Genomic DNA, 24,950 nt, shown 5'->3' with positions numbered 1-24,950 from the left:
AACTGTAACAATTAGAAACTGCCAAGAGCGCCTCTAATCATGTGGTCACAAAAGTACAATGACTGCTGATCAATGGGAAAATCATTAAGGTTTCGATTGTGGGAACTGGAGGCGGTTAATTCAGTCCTGTGACACTGTCCACTGCGGAATTCTGCACAGAATATTTTTAACAAGTAATGACTTCTCATGAGTGAGTCAAATTACAAGGCCTGCTTTGATTGCTGGGAAACTTTTGAGAGTGGAGATAACCTTAGAAGGCAATGCAGGGTTTTCTATTACTAAGTTGACCGTGATCCTGCCCACGACAGGGGAATTGCTCAATTCCAGGTCAGCCAGAGCTACAGTGAGATCTCTCCTTTAAAAAGCAGAAGGGGGGAGAGAACATTCCATGTGTTTTTTTTAAATTCTTTTGTGTAGATTGATGAATATACTTTGGAAAACTTTGACCTTTAACACCTTATAGAGGTTATCACTGGGAACACAGACATTGATTCTACTCATGAATCATATTTTCATGAATTCATAAATTTAAATATGACAATATGAATTTGAATTTATATTTAAGATAAAAAGCTATTTCTGTCTTTTAAAAAATGTTTTCTTTTCTACGCTGCCGATTAACTCTAGGTGACATCGGTTGACCTTAACCTTACAGTCCTCCCGTTTCAGCCTCCCTCGTATGAGGAAAGTCACCATCCCACCTCAAATGAAATTGTCAAGTAGCCAAATTAATCAAAATAAAAGGGGCCAGATCCATGGCTCAGCAACTAAGAGTGTTTGCTGCTCTTGCAGAGACCTGGAGTTCCACTCTGGGCTCCCCTGCTGTAACCCAGAAGACCTAACACTTTCTTCTGACTTCCACAGGCCTCTGCACTCCCAACCACAGATGCACCATAAACTAAAAAGTTGAATCAATAGCTGATATCTTTCAATATGTATTATTTTAAATGAAATCGTGAGTACTATATTGACTTCCCCATGCTTAGCTTTTTCCATGTGACTTTCATTTGTCTCATGGATAACCTCTCCTTCTGACATGTTCCGTTTCTGACATGTTCCTTCTGACATGTTCCAGTTCTTCTTCCCTTGCTCCATGCTGTGTGTTCCAGGCCTACACAAAATGTATCCTTACAACTCCTAAAGAACCTGTGGTTGTTTTTTTGTTTGTTTGCTTTTGTTAATGCTTCCTATCATCTGCTATCTCTTGTATTTCCAAGCTCGTTGAGTAGGTTATGAGCACTTCCCCTGTCCCCTGACAGCCCACAGCTTCAGTATGCCACCTCTGCTCTGGCCCATCCCAGTCTGCGATACTGTCCCAAACTGCCTCCGGCACTATTTTCACTCATAAACTCTACATGCATACCTTCCAAGATTTTTAATGCTTCCACCTTGGGAGAAGGGACACTGTGGTAGTGACCATGCAGCCTCTTGCCTTGCTTTCACTACCATTGTGCCTTTTAAGATGCTGTCTACAGTGGAGAATGGAGACAATATATCCTCAGTCACATAGAACTGTCTGTTAACTAAACATCCCAAGTCCACATAAGTTGTCCTCCTTACAGATTTTCATAGCCACTTTTATTCTTTTGCATTCTCCTTAATTTTGTGTGCGTTGTTTTCCAGTGTTTTTTTTTAAATCTTGGTTAAACTGTAATTTGTGTTTCTGTTTTGCTGTTCAATAGATAGGAGTGCTGGGGACTAAGTGTTAGCAACAGAGACAGACCAGGAGGATAAAATCATCTATGCCTGAAAAGAACCAGGGACCTGAGCTGAGTGCAATGCTCCTATTGTCTTCTGGGATAGGGTGGGTGAGCATTGTTCTGTGATAGTCACTGACCAAAGGCTATCTCCACTCTGAGCTTCTCTCAGGAGGACATGATTGTTAAGTAGCTCCATATAAAAACAATGTGGTTCAGTACAGGGTTTCCATCCCAGAAACTCATTTAAGGAATGTGCCCCTACACAATACAGAGTAGAGCCTTCTGGATGTCTGTGACTATTCACTACTCTAGGCTAGATTTGGAGACGCAGAGTTAGAAGATAGTTTCAATAGAGAATGGAAATTCTCTCTGGGTAAGTTGGGTCAGGGGTTCACACACGTGACTTCAGCGGTTTCTATTAAAAGAGTCTGAAGAAGTTAAGACCTTTTTGAATAGTGAAGTAATCCTCTTTTTCATTGTTTCCAAAACCAAGTGCATATCATACAGCTGTGAACCAAAGCGCTGGACAGATCAAGGATTCTTAGAATCTCTGCACTTGGGGTCTGCCCAACCACAAGGGAGTATGAGTGGATTTCAATGAGATAAAAACTTTTTACAATAAACTCCTTTTCCAGTCCCTTCTTGGTTATATCCCCTCATTTCCCACAACAACCAAGTTAGTTCTTACTAGGAGGTTTCTGCACTACATATCTTCTTTGACATCATTCTGGGGACATCTGGGAAACCCCACATTAAGCACTGAAGAACCTTAATTAGTTTCATTCTAATTAAGTTACATAAGAATGGAGAGAACAGAAGGTTCCATCCAAATACTCTAAATGTATTCATGAGGGGAATTCAAGCTGTAACTAACTGTTTGAAAGCAATTAGCAAAGTAGAGGACAAACGCATAAAAATGAAAGCCAGTAAACAAACCTAGGAACATGCCCTACATCAGGACAATTCACTATTCCAAGTACATGCCTTTGAGGGACAGCAGCATCCATAGGAACATAGTCTGGAAAACAACAGAATAGGGGATTAATTGCACTACTCAAAAGGCCTTGGCTTCTTTAGGTTCTCTCATCTGAGATAATAGATGTGAGCCCTTGACCTAACTTTACCTAGACAGCAGGATGAAGGATTTTCTCCCAGAAAGAGTTCTAGTATTCAACACATGCCTTGTTGCTCTTACCATGCCTGCTTTCCTTACTACTTCTATCAATAGTTTTTAATCACACTCTCTGATTTCTATTCATCAAAGTGAATGGGGACCACATGAAATCTGGGACCCTGAGGCAAGTTCATGACTTGGATCCAGGAGGCTGGCAACTTACTCCAATCTCTGTATAACTGTGTAATCACAGATACTGAGGAGTCATAGCTCATGCTTTCGTTTTAGTGTAAAGTTTAGCTGTAAGATAACTTAGATCTTTCACAGAGAGTAAACAGCATACAAAAAAACGGGGCATAAAAGAGAAAATTCTTAATTAATTAGCGCCACTGTATGCACTTGGGTGCGTAACATGTTCTTAAATTCTGTGTGTGTGTGTGTGCACGCACAGGCGCACACACGTGTGCACATTCACATGCGCACATGGGCACATGTGTATAACAGTGGATGAATTCCTTAAGGAAATGACCAATTAGCCGCATACAAAGGTTGAGAATAAACTTTGGGGAAAAAAGGTTTAGTTCTTATTTGTGTGTATCTGTGTGCAAACACATGCAAGTGTGTGTTTCATTTAGGAGCACACAGAAGGCAGAAGAGTGGATTGATCCCCTCGAGCTGGAATGAGAGGTGTTTGTGAGCAGCCCTTAATAGGTGCATGTATCTGAACTCTGGTCCTTTGCAAGACCAAGTTCCCTTAACCATTGAGTATTATCAAATGGCTAAACATGTGTGCAAATCTATGCTTTGAAATTTGATAACAAACCCTATATCTGTGATTTTCTAATTTAGGGTAAGCAGTTGCTTTGAGCTCTTTCAATGTACATGGTGCACTGCTCATTCAACTTACCTTTAAAATAAAGTGTTTCTTTATGTTTGAGAAAGAGCCTCACTATACAGCCTCAGGTGGGATTCCCATTCTTTTGGACTCGACTTTCTGAGTGCTGGGGTTGCAGATATGTGCCATCATACCTGGTTCTTACATAACATCAAAAACAAATCCAAACAAATTGAACAAAACAGTATAAAAATCAAGTATGAATAACCCTCTACAGGATTCAGCAATTTTCAGACTCTTGCCTTCTCTACATGAGGTGCTTCTTCATCTTCCTGCTCCTTCTCACTCACTACATCCCATGTAGCTATACAAGCAATAGTGTTCTTGCATTCTTTATCGTACACTGACATCTGGTGGCCAAACGCTACAGTGGTACCTTGTATTGTTATCATCATAGACCATGAATTAAAATACATACTAGGGTCCAAATCCCAGGGATGCAAGTATCTATACTACCTCACTGTGGAAGGCTCCAGAAAGTGTTTGATCTGCTCTGTACATTAATATCATAAAATATAAGTACTTAATACTTCCTGTAAGTGTCTAGAGGCATGACATAGTAGCTATGGTTGGTGTAGACACAGACAGCTCTGAATGGAGAGCCTCATAGGGAAGCATGGAGGGAGCAGAGAGCAAGTCTCTGTGTGGCTGTGGGACAAAACCCACCCAGCAAGTTTATTAGAGAATCATCTTCTCTGCGTTTTCTCCACTAGACCCCTTCATCAGGTACAATCACCAACAATCCAAAGGCCATACCGGGGATATGGACCTCTCTCGTCTTGCTCCTGAATGACTTTTTAAGAAGGATTTATCAACCTAAGAATAATTTCAGACAGAAATTTTTACATTCTTATGCAGCAGTGAGGGCAGGGGTAAATACACGCATTCACACATGTTTCTGCATGCATGTTTGGGTGTGTGCGTGTTCGTGCATGCCTGTCTTGGTGTATATGCATACATGTGGAAGTCAGAGGATAGCCTCCAGTGTTGATTCTTAGCTACCTTCTCATATTTTTTTTGTTTGAGACAAAGTGTTTCATTAGCCTGCAGCTTTGTTCCTGCTACCTGACCCCTGAACTCCAGGGACCTGCCTGTTTCCCATATCACCATGGGATTATAGGCATGTGTTTTCTTCCTGTTATACGTATTCTGGGAATCCGAGCTTGTGCCCTCACACTTGAGGGGCAAGTGCTTTACCAACTGTGCCATCTCAGAGGCCAGTAATTATTTACACTTCTGTCAACATTTTTTTTCTTCAAGAAAATATTCCATATCAATTTAATTTAATCTTGGACATTTCAGGCCTGAAAGGCGATTATGTAATTTACTGAACAAATATGAGAATGGGATTTGAAATAGTATTTTAATAATTATTACTTAAATCCTTGTTTTTCTGCCTTTCAGGCTTTAAATAAAATTATTATACTTCCAATCTTGTGTCCCTTTGCCTAAGAAGATTATAACAGTCTATATATTCCATGAGTAATTCATTTTCCCTTTTGAGAAGATTGGCAGGTTTTATTTTTAGCGTTAGTACACCTTTATTTCAAATAGTTAGTGCTAAATGAAACTCCAAATGCTAATGTAGTTGATGAAAATATTAAAGATTGTCCACATGGGATAAACAGTATAATTTTGATTATCACTGATTCATTAGTTGTGCTTCAATATTGGGAACCACATGAGAGCTTTTGTCTAATGAAGTGATTATGGAGAAGCATGTGGTCTATTTAAATAGCTCAATTATTCAGACTTAGACTTGTCCTATGATCTCTTTGATTAATAGTGCTAATCATTTCATTTTCTAAAATTTACTTTTACTTATGAGCATGTGTGTGCCTGTTTTGCCTGTATGAGCACACACATGCTCACAGAAGTCAGAAAGGGGCATAAGAACCCCTGGAATTAAAGGCACCCCCAAGGAGTGCTGGTCTTCAAACTCCTCTAAAAGAGGAGCGAGTGCTCTCCATTTCCAACCATGTTATGCTGTGATTAGCATTCCAGGCATCAACCATTTTACGCTCTTCCTATAGAAGAGTGTATTAACAGAATTAACAGAGTATACTGAAATTCTGTTAAGTAGTTATTTACATCTCTTAGGATTCAATTTGGGTCAATGGCCTAGCACACATACACACAAAGCATGCTATCATCTTACTTGTTTCCAAAGTTTATAATTTAGATTTCTTTTCAACCAAACTCATTTAGATGTTTCTCACACTTAATTGTTCAGTTATAAATTGGGGAAACTTTACTATTGTTTATCAAGTCTCTTTGTTTCTCCAAATTTTCTGACTTCCTAAGTTTTTTATAAATTCATCAGTCATTTACCTATAGCTGTAGAAAAATACCGCCCCAGGCACCCAAGTCCACATATAAGGAGTAGGTTCACCCCATTACTGGGAATGTACTCTCTAATGTAGGCCACCACGGTTACCCTGTTCATACTAGCAAGAGCTAGAGAGAAGCGAACAGTATAGAACAAGTAGAAATGCTTGTGTTTTAGTCCTGCTTTGGATCTTTCCATTCATGATCTTGTTTCTCTGTCACTATACAATTTCAGTCATATGGTGAAAGAATGAAACTCAGAGAGATACCACCTCATAAGGTGTATAGCTCTCTGAAGATATCCCAAATAAGCACGTCATGATGTCATGTAAATAAAATAAAACAGTTTTTTTACAGATGAAACTTCAATGAGGGTCTCATTAGGACTGGAGACATAAGTCAGTCAGCATAGTGCCTTCATAGGATGCATGAAGCCCTGGACTCAGTCCTCAGTACTACATACAACTAGGCTTGATGGCTGCCAGCAATTCAGCCACTGAGAAACAGAGGCAGGAAGATCAGGGATGTGAGTTCATCCTTCCCTACATAGAAGAATTTGGGACTGACCTAGAAGGGCCAGCCCTGTCTCCAAGAATATAAAAGCATGAACAACTCAACTCACAAAGGTTCAGAGGCCCAACCAAGTCTTGCCTAGAGCTCTCTAGAGCTATCCTCAGAATGAACTCCAGGCATGATGCTTTGTTTCCCACATATGAAGCTTTCCCCATCTTAGTAGGTCAGGAAATTGATGATTTGTGTGTCAGTTTCAAAAACTGCCTTGTGATCACCTATAAATGTACTCATTGTACTCATATTTCTCCACACACTGAAGACTACAGTGCTGGTATCTTAACAAAATTTTCTGTTGCTATTTCTTTGTCTTCCTCTGGGCATCTGGGAAGTTTTTTGTCTGTGTTACCTCATGATCCACCCAACAACAGTAGGTGATTGTGTCTGGAAGGAAACATTGGGATTGACAGGACAGAGCATGCCAGTCTTGCTTTTTTTAAAAGAATCCTTTCAGGAGAATTTATTTACAGTGTTGCATGACAGTTGTCAAGGCCAAATATGAAGACATTTGTGCCTCTGGTATATAAGACTTTCCCCAATGACCAAGCTCCCAAGAGTTTCACCCCACCTCCTAAAAGTCCCATCCTGAGACCAAATTTTAATCACAGGGCAGGTTTAAGGGTCAGGCTTAAATAGTTTTGTAGTCATTGTGTGTAACCTTATAATGCCAGCAGTCAGGAAGCTGGGGTGGAAGGACCCATTAGCTTAGACAAAGGTTACATAAAAAAAAACCCTGCCTCCAAAACCAAAATTAAAACCAGGATTTATTGCCGGGCGGTGGTGGCGCACGCCTTTAATCCCAGCACTCGGGAGGCAGAAGCAGGCGGATCTCTGTGAGTTCGAGGCTGGGCTGGACCGATAGCCTCCAAAACAATACAGAGAAACCCTGTCTCGAAAAAACCAAAAAAAAAAAAAAAACAAAAAAACAGGATTTATTAAATTACACCCAAACCAGTTTCGTATCCTTTGTCCCAACATAAACTTGTGGCAGAGCATAAATAATTCATAGGGTGAATGCCATATTTCTATATCAAAATAGAAACTGTAGCACTGACATTTGATAGCCTAAATTATTCCAAGGGATGTTCATACATGGAACATGAGGGTCCATATTGATTCACAGTTGTTGGCATGAACCACAGTGTGATTCTTAAAATACCTTCCCTCCATGGCAAAACTGACCAGATGGGCACAGAGGTGTGAAATCATCTTCACTTGAAAGCAGAATCATGTTCAGCACCGTCAGGTAACATGCTTACGAACCGCATCATTGTGAAGATTTTTTTTGTACTAGTTAATTTGAATGTGCAAACAAAGGTTTCCAAGCCTTGTATTTCCTGAAGTATTAGATTTGAGACAGTATTGAGACTGAGAAATATCACTGAGCAGGAAGACATTTTCCAAAGATTTTTTTAACAAAGATTCTCACAGACTTGAAGAAAGATGACATTTGTAGTGATTTGCAGGAGTGGGGATTCATTTACAAGGAAGGGTAATGTCCTTGATCTGCCATCAGCACCCAGGGTGTGACAGCTTGTGACAGGTGGACGCATGCTGCTATCACTTCTGATTCTTTTCTGACTACAGACCAGAATCACTGTTGCAATCTGGGGCAGCAAAATAATCTGAAGGTGACATAAGGCAAAGGCTGGTCTTTATTATGTTATCATATCATCTATGAGATGACCCTGCAGTGAGTAGATAGGGAAAACAATTTGTAATCAAGATGACATTCTGTGTGTGTATACATATGTGTATGCATAATGTGTGTGCATGTGAATATATTATTCATACTGTCTTTCATTGCCTTTTGTTTTCCGCTTATTTTTTTGCATTTTTGCTAATGCTAATTTTTCTGATTTCATTTCTGTTGATATGGACTAGGCCCTCCTATATCAGCCATAGTCAAGAAAGATACACTGACAGGTCAACCAGATGTAGATAAGTGTACAGGGGATTCGAGGTTGTGTCAATTTGACCCTAAAAATCAGTCAGCGCAGTCTTTAAGACTAAAATCAGTATGAACAGATCTATCTATTGGAGTGTCTCTGGAAGATGTGCTTGCTACCTTCATAGAGTGTTATGTGAGCACGCATGCTCAGTGTGCACACACATGTATGTATGTTCCTGTGTGTATGTGTTATGTATGTGCATGTATGTGTTCATGTGTGTATTTTGTATGTGCGCATGTGTATATGCATAAATCACTGGGCTCAATATGTGTTTTTAATCACTAAAAAGCTATATATCTTAAAAACAAAGTTTTTTTCTTATACTGAAATTCCTAACATTTGTTATTAAAGCTCATAGTTTGCCTGGCCTCACCAGCCTGTGCTGTGATTATGGCAGCCCTAAAAAGGAGACTTATTTCCAAGATACGACTGTCAACCATGGTTGTGAGAATTCCATTGCAGTCCCCCTCTTGGGCAGTTTTCCCACATGGCACAGAAGAAACTAACGCATATATTACAAGGCTGACTGAGCTGTATCCCTTTGTCTTAGAACACCCTATTAGGTGGCTACTTTTTCATCTTTCCATGCTCTTCCAGCCCATTCTCTCACTGTGCTGGTAACGTTGCTTTTCTCAAAGCCAGACACAGTTGCCTCTTTTCTGCTAGCTTTTCAAGGAGTTTAAACTTCTGTACATAATCCCAATGACAACAGTAGGTTCAACTTCTCAGTCTGTTGAATAGAGGGTATCTGGCTTTCCAGAGAGATCTGAATTGCCTAAGTTTCCTTCTCTCACCTGCCTGGCACCTGACCCACATTCCTTCTTTATGAATTCATTTTCTCATAAGTCATATGGGGCTAATATGGTCCCTAGGTTATTGTGATAATTAATAATTGACAAAAACATTTGGTGATTGAATAAATACAACTGCACCTGCTAGCCATAGTGCTTTTTGGAAATGGATGTCAGACTGGAGAGATGGCTGTGAGTAAAGGCACTTGCCATAAACTCTGAAGACTTGAGTTTGATCCAGGGATTCGAATGGAGAAAGGAAAGGAAAGAACTGACTTCCATAAATCATCCTCTGAACTGTAAGCACACACCATAGCCTCACTCCCTATACACTTGGAATTTTAGCTTTAGAGGATCTGACACCCTCACCTAGCCTCCATGGGTAATGCCCTCACATCCAGAAACCTACCTACGGACACGTGCGTATACACATAATTAAAATCTAGAAGTAAATCTTTAAATATATCAGTTTTTCATACATTTATGTGAATAACTGTTGTAAATTCATACCTTAGTAAGCATTTAAATTCTATATAAGAATTAGATAAAAATCAGCATCTCTGTGCTGGGATTATATGGATACTTCATCCAGGGAACTATTGTATCTGTCTTTCTGCCATATTTAATTATTGTACAACCTGTAATAAATTATTGTGAGGAAATGCTAATTTTGTCAACAATTAACTGCTGTTAGACTGGAGTATAATAGTCTAGAAATGAAGATCTATGTCATTATCAGACAAGTGCTACTAGCTTGAACTCATGCAGACCAGCCTTTTTCATCTGTAAGGCAGACTTTACATAGGTTACCCCAGCAGAGTGGGAGTAGGAGGTAAGACAAAAGAGGCTGGAACAGAAACTGGGGTTGGACAGAGAAATACTCAACTCTTAGTGCCACAAAAAAAGATGACAAAAAGGACCTAGAAGGGAGAGGAAGCAGTTGCTGGTGCTGCCATGTGCTATACAGATAAGTGAATAACGTTGATTCAGTCCAGCAATCTAGTGGGTTTGCACATTCTTAGATGACAGATGTCTGGAAAATAGTAAATCTTCTGTCTTCCTATCAACTCTTGAACCATGCTTTTTCCATTTTTGAGATGCAGCCCATTTAACAATGTGTCTTTGGGCAGCAAACTTTGACTTCTGATGCCTTAAAGTACCTTGCATATACTAGACTCTTGATAAACATAGAAAGAACAAGGAATAAGTGACTAAGTGACAATAGCTTCTGCTACCAGATGAGGCAAGATGAACAAGTCATTTATTTGATTCAGAAAGCTCTCTTACATCAGGGAAACTCATATTCAGGGAGAATAAAAAGTAATTGATAGGATAAAAATTATTGGCAAAAATAAGAAGAGCAACTTATGTTTGATGTTGCTAGGAAAAAAATCACTGTATGTTTTTGTCTGGATTTTGCAGAACTTCAAGGTTACAGGCTTATCTGCCTTAGGGTTCACTTGTGTGTGCTTCCTTCCCAGGGCATTCACCATTGAGGCATCGCTCCCTTTTAGTCATTTCTTTGCTCAAGGCTACACCCTCCTTCACGGTCACAAATGTCCCTCTTCTCTTTGTTTTTCTCCTGCCTATTACATCACTGTGTTTTTATTTAATGTGTTCTGCTTTCCTGTTATTTGAACACTGTTTCTCCCGGATTCTTCCCTTTATGTCATGTGACTCTCACTCAAGGGCTCCTTTTGTAAGCATCTCATAGAACATACACAGTTCTCTTGTTCTAGCTCTTTTCAAGAATTCCAGGTATGTGCTTAACTCTGTGTGCAAAATCTGAAATTGCCTGCTTTTTAATTTCTTCTAACTACAATTAATACCTTTGCCAGGTCCAACATACCTGTTCTTCACACGCACACACACACACACACACACACACACACACACACACACACTCACAGAGAGACAGACAGACAGACAGACAGACAGACAGACAGACAGACAGAGAGGGACAGAGGGACAGAGGGATGGAGGGACGGAGGGATGGAGGGAGGGAGGAAGGAGGGAAAAGGAGGGAGGGAGGGAGGAAGGGAGGGAGGGAGGCAGGGAGGGAGGGAGAGAGAGAAAGGGAGGGAGCTTCTTGCCAGCTTTCTTCTCTGGCCAGTTTCTTCTACGTGTTCAACCTCTCAGTGCTCCTAGCTCCCTCATTACAACTTCATCACTGGCTGTCCCACCATCATGCCAGTCACTCGCTGCCCTCTGAATATGATTCTTATGGCAAGGTAAATTTTAAAGCATAGATTTTGAGATTTTTCTCAAATCATTTCAGTAGGGGTTGTGTACATCTCATCTCACACCCTGGGCACTGCACCTGTCTTATATTCTTCCGTAACTAATCATTTATCACCTTTCAAATGTGTGGCCACTTTTTAAATTTACATATTTCTCATCATGGTTTTCCTCAGCCAGAGTTCCCTCTTTTATTACTAAGCTCATACTTTCCAGAAAGAGCTTATTTGGGGAACTCTTTCTGTATAGTGTTTGAAACATTTTGGAGTATTCCTGAACAAATGGGTTAACGGAGGAGACTTTCTTTATCTCTCAATTTCTGACCCACCTGGTGGAGAGGGATATGCCCTTCCATCAGACACACAGGGAGAAGGGAAGCCATCAGGGTTGAAGGTGCCCTTCAAGGCCTGTCAGACCCAACCTTATGGATTCTACCACATTTCAGTCACCTCTTAAAATTTCAGATCCTTTAATGGGTTAAACCATACATTAGCTCTGAAATATCTTCTTAAATATACGTAGAGGTATGCTGACTGACTTCTTAGACATCTCTCAATGCATCCAACAGTCCAGATTAACCATATTTCTTTCCTAATTCTTTTGATTCCTTCAACCACTACGACACAGTGATATGTGCAGAGGAAAATCAAATGTGTTTCAAGTTTGTACCATAACAATGGCTATTCAGGCTCATGCATACTCTCATCTGAATTGTTATCCTATTCAGAATGTGTCTGATGAATGGATGCCTAAATGCGTATGTTAACTTGTTGATTTTAGTGGCTCCTTGGTTTATGCATATCAATATCTGAGCTGTTTGAACTATTGCTTTGCAAACTACTTCATAGGAGTCATCCATACCTTTGTGAATACGCTGACATGTTCCAGTGGGCAGATATTATCATTTTGGTCAGCTTAGTTTTCTGGGATGTGTGTTCCAGAGTTGATATAATTTAAGTATTGTAAACAGACTTGTATCAGACTCTGAAGTTCAAAAATGAATATGACATTCTCATTAATCAAAAAGAATATTGCTAAGCTGTGTGATGTTTCTTGATAAGTAATTAACACATTGCATATTATTACTGGGAAATACAAACTCTTTCTTTTCCATCTTAATTCGCCTGCTTAAAAAACAGACAGAAAAAGATAGATGAATTTGTGTTCAAGGTGTATGTGTTTCCTCCGTGGCCAGTGAACTAATTTCCATTTCATATTTGTAGAGTATTGATACAATTATTCTCTCATCAGACATGGAATTTGAGTGCATAACCAGTTTGTGGAAATCACCTCATAATTTATTAGGTTGATAACAGCAATTAAGTCACAATTGCTTCTGAGAAATACAAATTGACTTTCTTTCTAAGTGGATAATTTAAGATTCTGAATTGCAGATGCAGAATGTAATGGATTTCAGGGATAAGAAGTTTGTTTTTACAAGTCTTAAACTTAAATTTTCCAGCCACTGCCAATCCAGCAAGGACTGATTCAATTGGTAATTTCTCTGTGGCATTTCTTCATTTTACCCTCTGGCTGTTTATCTTCTGATTGCTTATGGATGCAATAAAAGAGAGAATTTTAGGTGGAAATATATTAGCATTCCTATGGCTTTTCATCTACTTGAAATGATAGATTCAGGATGTCAGGGCTGCCAATCAGTTGGTAGAGTGCTTGCCTATCATGAAGGAAGCCTTGGATTCAATCCCAGTACAGAACAATATTGGCATGATAGCACATACCAAGGAGGTGGAGGCTAGACAATCAGAAATAAAAGGCCATTTTAAGCTCCATGATGAGTTTGAGAGTAACCTGTGGAGCATGAGATTATTAAAACAAACAAATAATGTTTGAAAATCTATTCTTAGCTTGAAGACCATACATAAAAAGACAACAGACTTTCTGGACCACCATTGGCTGACACTAATTGGCTTAAGCCTTCAGAAGAGATTCCCGATTGTCATAAAATTCTGTTACTATGGCACTGCTGCTTCATTGAGCCTTGTCTGTTCACACAGAGCCCTCTGTGTTCATGTGCACACCCTTGCACCGTGCCTATGGGTTTCGTTTGCAATGCATGGAATTTTAAAGTAGTTCTTTTTCTAGGTGAGTCAGGATCAAACATTATGAAAATTTAAAGTAATCCATCTTTCTAGATGAATCAGGATAGTGGAAGCTTATCGACAAGAGGAGGTGACTCGCTCAGGTAGACTTCCCTCCCATTGTGAGCAGAAATGACAGCTGTCGTCAGGACTGGGTACTTCTCATTAACTCTAAATCTGAAGGTCACTGAGCCACCTCAGACATCAGCGCATACTGAAACACATACATCTAACTGTCCATCTGCATCTGTCTGCACGTATTGTGTTCACTTTCAAACTCTAAATCAGTTAATCAATGTAAAGTCATGAATTGCTTATGTCGGAACATTTCCACAAGCTGCAGGAGATACTAAATTGAAAGCAAAACATCCTATTTGATGGTATTTTTTACATGGACTCTCTCTCTCACACACATACAAACACTCTCAAGTGCACGAGCATGCATGCATGTATATGTGTTCACACACATGAAAAACATCCACACACAGAGACACAGAATACGCAGATTTTAAGAATGGCATGTTAGAAAACAAGTAGTTGAGCAAGTAGGAAGATTGATTTGGAACCCTGATTATGAAATAAGGTTTAATGTAGAGTGAGCCCAGGAAACTGAGAAGAGCGAGCTATTTCAAGCTGTTTGATCATTGATATTTATTTTTTACTCTATGTCATATATCAGTGTGACCTTCTTAGGTGTGTTTAGGTGTATTTTAGGTGCATTTAATTTTGTAATCACTCAGGAGTACAGGTATAACTAATGTCCCTCTTTTTACTAAAGGTGACCCAAGTGTTCACTATTTAAGCCTCTTGAGTCCTGGTCTCCTTACACAACTCCAATAGAATCCCTAGACAGACAATGTTTAAGCAACAGAAGTGCTTCGTCTCATAGTTCTTGTGGCTGAGACATCTATGATGAGATGCTTCTGTGTTTCCTTATGTGATGAGAGCTGCTCTCTGGCTACAAAATGCCTCTTATTGCTACATCCTATGGACAGGAGAGCATTTCATTTCCTCACAGAAATGGGTAGGAAGGGAAAGCAATGTATGCATATGACACCTCTTTTATAAAGACCGTGTCACCTGTGAAGGGCCAGAAGGCCCTAATCATGTCTGAAATGGGCTTCTTAACATTATCAGATTAGAAACATCTGAAGTTTGGAATAGATGTTGTTAGACCACAGCACACCCAACTCTTAACATCTTACACTGTGTTCTAGCCCTAGATCACACTGCTTTCTGTCTTTGGACAAAGACCTCAAATGAGGGGTCCTTGGAAATGAAAAACCTTTAGTTTGTACCATGTAGCTTTCTGGAGACCATCTGTGCTGCCTGAGTGCTGCTTATTTCATGTTAGTTGAGATTTCCTCACTGTTTCTAGTTTCTCATGAGCACTCCAGGGCATCGGACTGAGATCATGGGTTATTATTTCCTCCATAGAAATCGGGGACTTAGATGTTGTTAGGATGGAATGTAAGCTTTGCTTCAGACTGCCCTGGAGGTGATGGTAGATCACCTCTCCAGTAATGACTCCTGGCTGATATAATGACAGTGTCTCAAGAGGGTCAGAGTTGGATATGGAATGTTGTGTCTCTTATAAGCAGGGGTTGAATAAGGTCTAGAAATGGTTGAGCTCTCAGGATTCTTAGAAAACTACAAGGGATTTAAAGAGCAAGACCTTGAGGCCTGTCTCCTTGCTGGAGTAGGTGGGGGGAAAAGGGAGGGAGTAATGGGAGTTAAAGAAGAGCTGGAGACACCCCCCAGGGGTCTTGTGATGCACACAGAAATTTACCTTGGAACTAGGCAGTCAACTGTGCTAAACAAAGAGATCAGATGCCAGGCATTGGTGGCACATGCCTTTAATCCCAGCACTTGGGAGGCAGAGGAAGGAACTCACTCTCTGAGTTCGAGGCCAGCCTGGTCTACACAGCGAGTTCCAGGACAGGCTCCAAAACAATACAGAGAAAACCTGTCTCCAAAAAACAAAACAAAACAACAACAACAAAAAACATAGAGCAAAATATAAAAGTAAGTAAGAAAGTGGTCAATAGTGTGGAGAGTTGAAGGAGATGAAGTCAGCAAAAGACCAAAATCTTTCAGACTTGATCTGATGAAGTGCATTTGAACACTGATCAACCCACAGAGTGAGGCTCAGGATTCCATTCTGTTGTTATTAATTAGGTTTTTTTTCAGAATTTTTACTGTGTCTTTTGATCATATTCACCCCTTTCTCACACTCCTCTCAGACCCATCACCCCTTCCTTGCTTATGCAACTCAAGTCCTCTTTTCTTTCTTTCTCCCATCAAGTACAGTTGGTGCTGGGCATATATCCTTGGGTGTGTGGCCATCCATTGCAGCATGGTCAACCCTCTGACTCTCCCTCTCCTGACAGTTATCTATTGCCTGCCCCACGTGTGGAGGGGCCCTTGTCACTCCTCAACACTATCTCCATGCTGTGATGTTGTCTAGCTTGAATTAGCATAGGTCTTGTTCATGAAATCTCAGGATTCTTAACTCTGTGTTGCTCTGCTAGGATTAGTTGTAAAACCATCTTCATCTGGAGCTTGAGAATGTGCTCAAGACATCATGGTATTCTACTACATGCCCATGGTCAGCTGCAGAAAGGACAACTGGCATCCATCATATTTCACAATCCAGATAGTAAGGTCAGAGCTGAAAGCCTTCAACCAGTTTATTCCTAACCGCTGACAAGTATCTGCTTACCCGAATCTTCTTTCCTTCTCTAAAGTGAAATTATGTGGGCATAGGTAGATGCCTCTTTTGAAAAGAATTAAACATGGATAAAAATATTCTTTAATTACCAAGTCATTATCTTTGTCATTTATTTCCAATTAAAGACTGAACTGTGTAATTACAAATAATATCTTAAGTAGGTAAGTGCCATAATTAGTTTGTTTTTAAGTATATGCCTCAGAAGAAAAGAGTATGTTATCAATATGGCAATTTGCAATTTTATAAAATTAAGGCAAATCTAAAATGCTGTTTAGCGTTTTTCTGAAACTTCATAGAATAGGTGATTTAAACTCATTATTTTTCATTCTAAATGTTACTCCAATTAGGTCAAGAGAAACTTTTTATGTGAAGATGGAGATTCACACTGAGGGAGCTTGGCACAGAATAATAAAAGATGGAGATGTAGCTATGTTAATTATTATATACAACAGGAAGAATGTTGAAAACTGAACAAGTAACATGCTTTTGATTTGGACCCTTCTGTTGATTTACTATATCAAACTTGATTTATGCTTTTACCTCTGACTTCAGTCTTTAAATGAACGATTTAAAGCATCTATGTCTGAATTAGGATGAACCCTCACTATCAGTAGGGGACTTTCACTTTTGGTTTTCAGTGTTCTTCAACTTCCTTTTTGAATTGTTTTAGTCTTTCCATAGCCATTGTAATAAAACAAGAAGAGGATGCCTGAGGGTTATTAGTCATGTACTTCAAAGGGCCTGACAGATTTTAGATGATGTTAATTCTGCTATGACTTGTATCAGTGCCAGCAAATAACCCAATACACAATCAAATACTTCCTTAGACCTTTATCTCACTAATTCTCCATAACTGTCATGACTTAGGCAATCTTTGAAAGGCCAGAGCAGCAGGAAACCTGTATCTAATATCTAAACCTGAGCTTAGGTCTCTCTATTGCCATGCTCAAATTGTGAAATTTCACTGAGGCAAAGACACCATGTAGCTTTTATGTATTTTCTTTAAATACCAAAAATCAAAAGGGCTTCAATTGTATACAGGGGAGAAAGAAGGGAAGACCTTGAATCTCAAGCCTGCCCAGTTCTGTACACCCAAATCAGGACAAACTAGAATATATAGATATTCAAATGTAAACAGAAGTGGAGAGAAGAAAAATGCAGATAAGGAACCAAAAATATGCACACATTTCCTCTTATTCCTAAGGAAAGGTTGGGAAAAATATTTCCTGACTTTAGTGCACTTTGGTATGTGGAGCTTGGGGACTTCTTTGTTTCCAAAATTCTGTCGAAGGACATGCTCCTGTAGAAGAGTGCATTTGAGTGATTTGAAGCTCTCTTCTGAGGAGTTTTTTGGTTTTGGATCTTTAACATAATGACAAGTGAATAGCTGTGAGGGCATGTTGACATTTATTCTTTTCTTTCACTCGTTCCACTTGGAATAGCTATGCTGGGCAGCAGGTGGTGAAGGTCTGGTGTTTATGAGAGACAGCATCACAATTCATTGCTACCTTGAACTGTAAAGGCAGTAAAACTTCAGGACACATTTATTTTATAGGGTATCATGAACAAGAAAAGAATCCACTGTGTGGTCTGATCACGGCTGTTTACTTTCCTCCATGCCTAAAAATGTGGTCTGGATAAGCTAATTATTAAACTGGCTCATTCTTCATATTAGAAAATCACTGTTTTCATTGTCTTTTTTGACATTTTGTAAATTCTATATATTTGAGGTAACTTAGCTGTTCTCTGCATGGCTCCAATGACTTTAAATATCAGGAAGCATAAACATGAGGTAGAGATTTTTTTCTTCCTATTTATTTTGCACAAGGAGTCTCTTGACTACTAAGGGAAAGCTCATCACCATTCTCAGGTATGAGGTGAGGCTTGTGAACATTTCTTCTTTTTAAAATAGCCCATTAAGTCCATGTAGTGCTGACCATATGCACAAGTGTGGGGCAATCTACAGGACTGTGGTCAGCCTACCAGTAGTCAGGTCTGTCTAAAACAATGGTTCTCTTTCCTCTATGGATTTCTAATTGCTCCTCACTAAATGGAGAAGAACTCCAAGCATCTCCATTAACATCAGAAAGAAGACCAGTATCCATTCTTCCTCTATTTTGACTGGTGCTTAGAGTCTTAGCCAGGGCAGTAAAACAAGAGAAAGTGAAAAGACTGCCTCCCTCTGCCTTCCAATTCTTGGATCCAAGGTGTGCACCACCACACTGTTGTGAACACAAAGTTTTAAATGGAGATACTAATTAAAAATTCTATGCAAGTCAAGTAATTAGAATGAAAAAAGCAATATAGGAAAACAGTAAACTAAATTTAAGAATTAAAAAAGATAAAATAAGAGATGCAGACCACAATTGTTTCATTATTAGGAAGCCTGAAAATACTAGAAATCACAAGAAAATCAAACTGGGAAAGGGACTAAAGGGCTCTAAGAATTCTGGCACGATTTTCAAAGTAAAAAGGGGGAAATAGTTCAAATCCTCTCAAGGGAGCACATCCTCACTTTAAATGTACAGACAGCAGCCTTAGACTGGCCCTGCCACTGTTTGGTGATAGGAATTTGCCCATTTGACCTGGGAAGAAGGAAGGGGGACAGGATCCTGGAGACAGACTTGGGGAGGAGGGGAGGATGGAGAGGAAATGCTCCTTCCAGCATGTAGAGGCAGCTGCACAGAAGAGAGAAAATTTGGGCAGCAGTTTAGAAGGGAGCTTACATGGTTCCCAGTTTTCAGGGGTATTTTGCTGATCAGAAAGAATTGGGAAGTGTTTTGAAAAAGACAGCTTATTTAGATGGTTCCTCCCTGCCTCCCTTCATCCCTCCCTCCCTCCCCCCCTCCCTCCTCCCTTGCTCTCTCCTTCTATCTATCCTTCCCTCCTTCCCTTCCTCCCTTCCTTCTCCCCTTTTTCCTTGCCTTCCTTCCTATGTCACTTCCAACTAATGCATTGTGTATGTATCCTTTTTGATTCTCTGGAAATTTCTCACTCAGAACTCAGTTCCAGGTTTTTGTTTGTTTATTTATTTATTTTGGAAGTCTAGAAAGATTATTCTCTTTAAGTTTATGAGCCTCTAGATGCATTTTGTTCTGGGTTTTTATTGTTGTTGTTGTTTTCTTCCCCACATTCTAGAGGCTGGGTTTAGTAGTCTGAACTTAAACACATATATAACCTGTCTCTGGTGGTGTATGAAATATATTCCTACCCAATAAAAAAGATGCATACATGCACACACACACACACACACACTCACCCCATGAGGGATGGAGGGAGGGAGGAAGGGAGGAAGAGAGGAAGGGAGGGAGGGAGGAAGAGAGAGAGAGAGAGAATACATTTGCTAACACATACATAATTCTGACCACATTCACACAAGGAGCACATCTTCTACTTGCATATACATGTTTCCATTCTCACACAATACTTACCCCCATTCATTCCTTACTCATGAGTGTCTGTGCATGCCCACCCTTCAGAGATACACAGATGCAAGCATAACCCTATTTATCTTATAAAAACATACACACATGTACACTCACATACATACACACACATACATTCAAACACACACACATACATTCAAGCACACACATGCACTCAAACACACACAGGTACACTCAAACACATGCACATACATTCAAATACACACACATACATTCAAACACACACACGTACATTCAAACATGCACATACATTCAAACACACACACATACATTCAAACACACACACGTACATTCAAACACACACACATACATTCAAACACACACATACACACACATTTAAACACACACATTTAAACACACACACACACAGAGAGACAGAGACAGAGAGACAGAGAGACAGAGACAGAGAGACAGAGAGACAGAGACAGGGAGAGAGAGTACTTTATGCCTTTCTCCCCTGAGTGGCTTCACCCCTCAGCTATTCTCATCCATCATTTTTCAATGATTCCCTTCCACACTTTGTGTATAGATTAGAAAGTCATAAATTTATCGTTATTTTCATGGAGATTTTTTCAAAGCTTCCCCCTGTGATCTATAAATAATGAATAATTCCATGAGGAAAATAATAGATGGTGTAACTTTTATGCAGTTTGTCAGGCTCAGTGTTCTTTGGCATTACTCTCACGACAGCCATGAGAGAGATAGGGCACTTAATTTGCTGACAGTGCAAAGTCGCCCCACCCACCCCTATGTTTCTCAGTCAGGTTTTGAGAGATTATTATGTGGCAATAGAAAAGAGACGTGTCTTATTTTGGATTATATGTCTGTGTATGGGTATGTGTACATGAATGCAGCTACCCATGGATCTTCTAGAGCTGAAAATACAGATGGCATTGAGAGCCCTTGATGTGGGAGTTGGGAAATCTGATCAACTATAAGATCAATATGCACTCTTAGCTGCTGAGCCATCTGTTGAGCCCCTCTGTACTTGTTTCAAAGGGTGCTCTCTCAGAGCTCAAGTGCGTTTTGAAAATATTGCATTGAACAGGCTCCGATAATGCAGGACTCTTCAGAGCATTTCAGATAATTTGCTCTGTGTCAGGCAGCATTTTGAAAACACTTTTGTCCACATAACCTTATTTTTGCATTGGAAGATTGTGTCTCTAAAATAAGTGTCCCCTAGGAAATACTTTAGGAATCATTGTTCAAATGCAGTACAACTCGTCCTTGTGCTAAGAAGGTTCTGAAGAGTTTTCAGTAACTTCAAGTTCAAGCACCAGAAGTTCAAGTTTTTCCTCAGCACAGTTCCATAAAACTGACACTTCTTTAGGTTTTCAGTGAAAAGGAAAAGATAAAAATTTACCCTAGGCCAAGACCAAATAATTTTATGGTAGTCTGTAAAGTAGGCCTTTACAAGTCAGTCACTAATCTGTAGTGATTTGTAAGTAGTCTAATTTTATTTTGACCAGATATTCATTCCATTGGAATGTCAGGGTCTTTTGCCTCCTTATTATATATTTTATGTTGCAACAGAAAATTATAGAGAAGAAGGGAAGGGGGAAGAGGAGTGGAAGAGAAGGGGAGGAAAGGGAAAGGGAGAGAGAGACAGATTTGATTGTGGACACAGGACTAGATGTAGCAGAAACACCTTCCTACACTGTCAGGTTCCTTCTGGAATCTTCTGCTGCAAAAGTGGACTATAAAGAGCCATAAACTCTACCAGGGCCTCTTCATGACTTCTGTCACCATTTGTCCCATGATGCCGAATACTGTGTGACATAGTGGGCAGATTCCAAGGAGCACATTTGGGAGTTGTAGACATTTCTTTCCTATTACTCTTATAAGCTAGAAGAGAATACAGATATAAAGGCCACTTTGCCAAAGGCAGAGTGCCTGCCTCCTATTTATAGACTTCAGACTTTTACAATGTGAATGAAAGAGGGAGTTTTGACCAAAAAGTCATTTTCTAGAATATACAAGAGTCATGTATATTTGAAGTCTGGCCTGTCCTCCTCCTCTCTAGCAGAGAGCCTGACTATATTCACCATTCAAGACCTTAAGATTCTTGGACTCAGTTCTCCTTCTACTATTACAATTATCATGCTTTAAATGTATGTATTCTTTAAGAATGTCATACATGTATATAATGTACTTTGATTATGTCTTCACCTTGCTCTTTTTTCTCTTTTCTGGACTCTTTTTTCCCACACAATCACTCCCCAACTCCCTGTCCTCTTCTGGTTCGTCCACTGTAATATGTAGTCTTCTCACCAGTCGCTTGGGTCCGGCTGCTGTCTCAGCCCCCAAATAACACACAAAATACTATATTAATTATGAAGCTCTTGGCCATTTGCTTAGTTTCTTACTGGCTAGCTCTGACTTAATTATTAACCCATAATTACTAATATATATTTTTATAAGATCTTATCTTACCAAGGACGTAGCCTCATGGTCCTCTCCCCATGAACACATGGCGATGAATTTTTCACTACCTTTCCCAGAATCCTCCTAGACTCCTAGTCCCACCTGTCTTGTTTACCTATTGGCCAACAGTGCTTTATTTACATATACACAGAAGGACTTCCCCCATCAGTCCACCAATTTCTTTGTTTTCTAACCCAGTGAATACAGTAGTGCTGTGCATATGGGCATGAAAGGATCAGTCACTTGGGCCTAAAAAAACAACCAGATATACACACATGGAGAAAAATGACTTCCCTGCTTTTAGCCAAAGGCTTCTCATCTAAGCATGGGAGCCCCTCATTAGTCTCCCCCCATTCATACTAGAATATTGGCTAGCTAGATCTTTTGCAAATCTTATCCAGGCAGCCAAAGCTGCTGAAAGTTCAAAACTGCCGTGATGTCCAGTAGGTACTACATATCAGCAGTCTTCTCTGTTCTCTGGCTGTTTCAATGCTTCTGTTCCCTCCTACATGATGTTCCCTGAGCTCTGTATGTGCTCTCTCTCTCTTTCTCTCTCTCTCTCTCTCTCTCTCTCTCTCTCTCTCTCTCTCTCTCTCTCTCTCTCTCTCTCTCTCTCCTGCCCCCTTCTCTCTTCTGTCCCCCTCTCTGTGACATAGGTATGATGTAGATATCCCATTTGGGGCTGAGTACTCCACAGTCACTTAACGTCTGTACTTGGAACAATGGTGGGTATTCATATTAACCTCCATACTCTGCAAACAGAACCTTCTCTGATGAGTTTTTCTATTGCTCTGATAAAACACTAAGGTAACTCATAGAAGAAAGAGCTATGGTTCAAGAGGGTTGATTCCATCATGGCAGAAAAGTAAGGTAGCAAGCAGGCATGGGGAGTGGAGCAGACAGCTGAGCATGTGCATCTTAAACTATAGGCACGCCACAGAGAGTGAACTGGAAGAAGGTTATCTGATAGAAGAAATAGTAATTAATTGCAAAGGAACTAACAAAAGTGCCTACATTCTGAATCATATTTTGGAAAACATAGATTTAGTATAAAACCTGCCAGTTCCTAGTAGGAAATGAACTTGTTGGATGCCTTTTGCCTAGGTATCTAAGGACAGCTGGGACTCTGCTTTTCCTCAGGAGGATGTTCTGCATCCACCTAATGTCTAACATGATTAGAAATCATGATTTAGGCTTTCAAATCTTCCTAATCCCCCAGCTTGCTACATTGTACTTTTCTTGAAGGCCACAAATCCAGTATCACTATCTCATTTGGAAATGCCTCCCCACAGATGGCCTTAACCAAGAACATGTTCTTCAAATAAGACTTGCTGTTCTCAAACTGTAGATTACATTTAGGGGGGAAATTTTTCTCAAACATACTAGTATTTGTCTCAGTATCTGGTTTCATGTCAGGGGAGGGCTTTCTCGTGCTAGCTTCAGATAGTTTGATATAGAAAAGTCTGAAGCTGCTGTCCCTCTCCGGTTCACTTTTCTCTTCTGATCTCTTCAGAATAAGATCATCCTGGACCCCATGACGTTCAGTGAGGCCAGGTTCCGGCCATCGCTGGAGGAGAGACTGGAGAGTATCATCAGTGGGGCTGCCCTCATGGCAGACTCCTCCTGCACGCGGGATGACCGTCGTGAACGCATTGTGGCTGAGTGCAATGCGGTGCGCCAGGCACTCCAGGACCTGCTAAGCGAGTACATGAATAATGTAAGTGCTGGGCTCCAAGGCCTTTCTCATCTAAGTGGCTTGTGCTCTGTGCTCTTGTGGTGAAATCAGGCATAGCAGGGAATGAAGACAGGTGTTCTGGGGCAGAGTAAGGTTTCGCCAAAGGACTACTTTGGGAAAACCTGTGCTATGATTCTGGTTCCAAGTGGTTGTTCAAGATGGAAGCCTTGAGTGGAGTGTAAAAATCTCAGGAACTCTGCTGTTTACTTGAGTGTTGTTGTCTTGGTCATTTCAATGGTTGCAATTTGATTTACGTAGGATTTCAGTTGCTGAAGGTGGTTGATTGATGGAAACAGAGGAGGCTGTGCTAACTGGTCCTTTACAAAGTACATTTTCAAAGCTAAGAATAGCAATAGATGCTGATCTTTAGCCCTGAAAGGCGTTAATGAGCACAGCAAGTTTTAAAGTGTTTATTCTGGTCCAGCAAAGTGGAAAAGTTCTAACTGCCCATAAACTAGGAGGAAATTATTATGAGTGAATTTTCAAATACACTGGAGTTTCACTGTTGATGGCACAGATAGCAACCATTCTCTCCATTTCTTATAAGTTGTGACGTATGTGTGTGTGTGTGTGTGTGTGTGTGTGTGTACCTGTAAGATGCTAGGTTGTTGAATCCATATACTTTGCTTTGAAAGGCACTAAATTATAGTTGTGTTTATTTGCTGCACTGCTTTCAATAAGTTCCCAGAGTTTGTATTTATGAGTTATCAGTGATCGCCCTGTGCAGGATTTTTGTCCTCGAGAGAATCAAGTATAAGTTGGGAAAAGCTGTCAATCACATCAGGACTTGGTATATACTATGTTGTCAGAATGGCCTTTATGGTACTGAGGTATGCTAACAGGGATGCTGAGAAATCTGCTACCATCTTTGTGTTATGACACTCCCAGGAAATGATAAAGCAGAGGACCACCCCTCACATACCCAGT

The 24,950-nt window shown here is 40.1% G+C and overlaps 1 protein-coding gene across 4 annotated transcripts in view; it reads left to right on the top strand.

Annotated features, from left to right (window-relative positions):
* The window catches only part of Ctnna2 (catenin alpha 2), a 1,132,589-nt gene that overhangs the window by 367,480 nt on the left and 740,159 nt on the right, over positions 1-24,950 (top strand). For all 4 annotated transcript variants that reach the window (XM_005078277.4, XM_005078278.4, XM_040738184.1 and 1 more), the window contains exon 7: positions 23,802-24,005. In XM_005078277.4, the coding sequence (XP_005078334.1) occupies positions 23,802-24,005 (204 nt within the window). The remainder of the gene's footprint in view (positions 1-23,801; positions 24,006-24,950) is intronic.

The sequence above is a fragment of the Mesocricetus auratus genome, unplaced genomic scaffold (assembly GCF_017639785.1).
Source record: "Mesocricetus auratus isolate SY011 unplaced genomic scaffold, BCM_Maur_2.0 Super-Scaffold_100676, whole genome shotgun sequence".
NCBI lineage: Eukaryota > Metazoa > Chordata > Mammalia > Rodentia > Cricetidae > Mesocricetus > Mesocricetus auratus.
The sequence above is the reverse complement of the archived record's forward strand: the minus strand, read 5'-3'. Positions and strand labels throughout refer to the sequence as shown.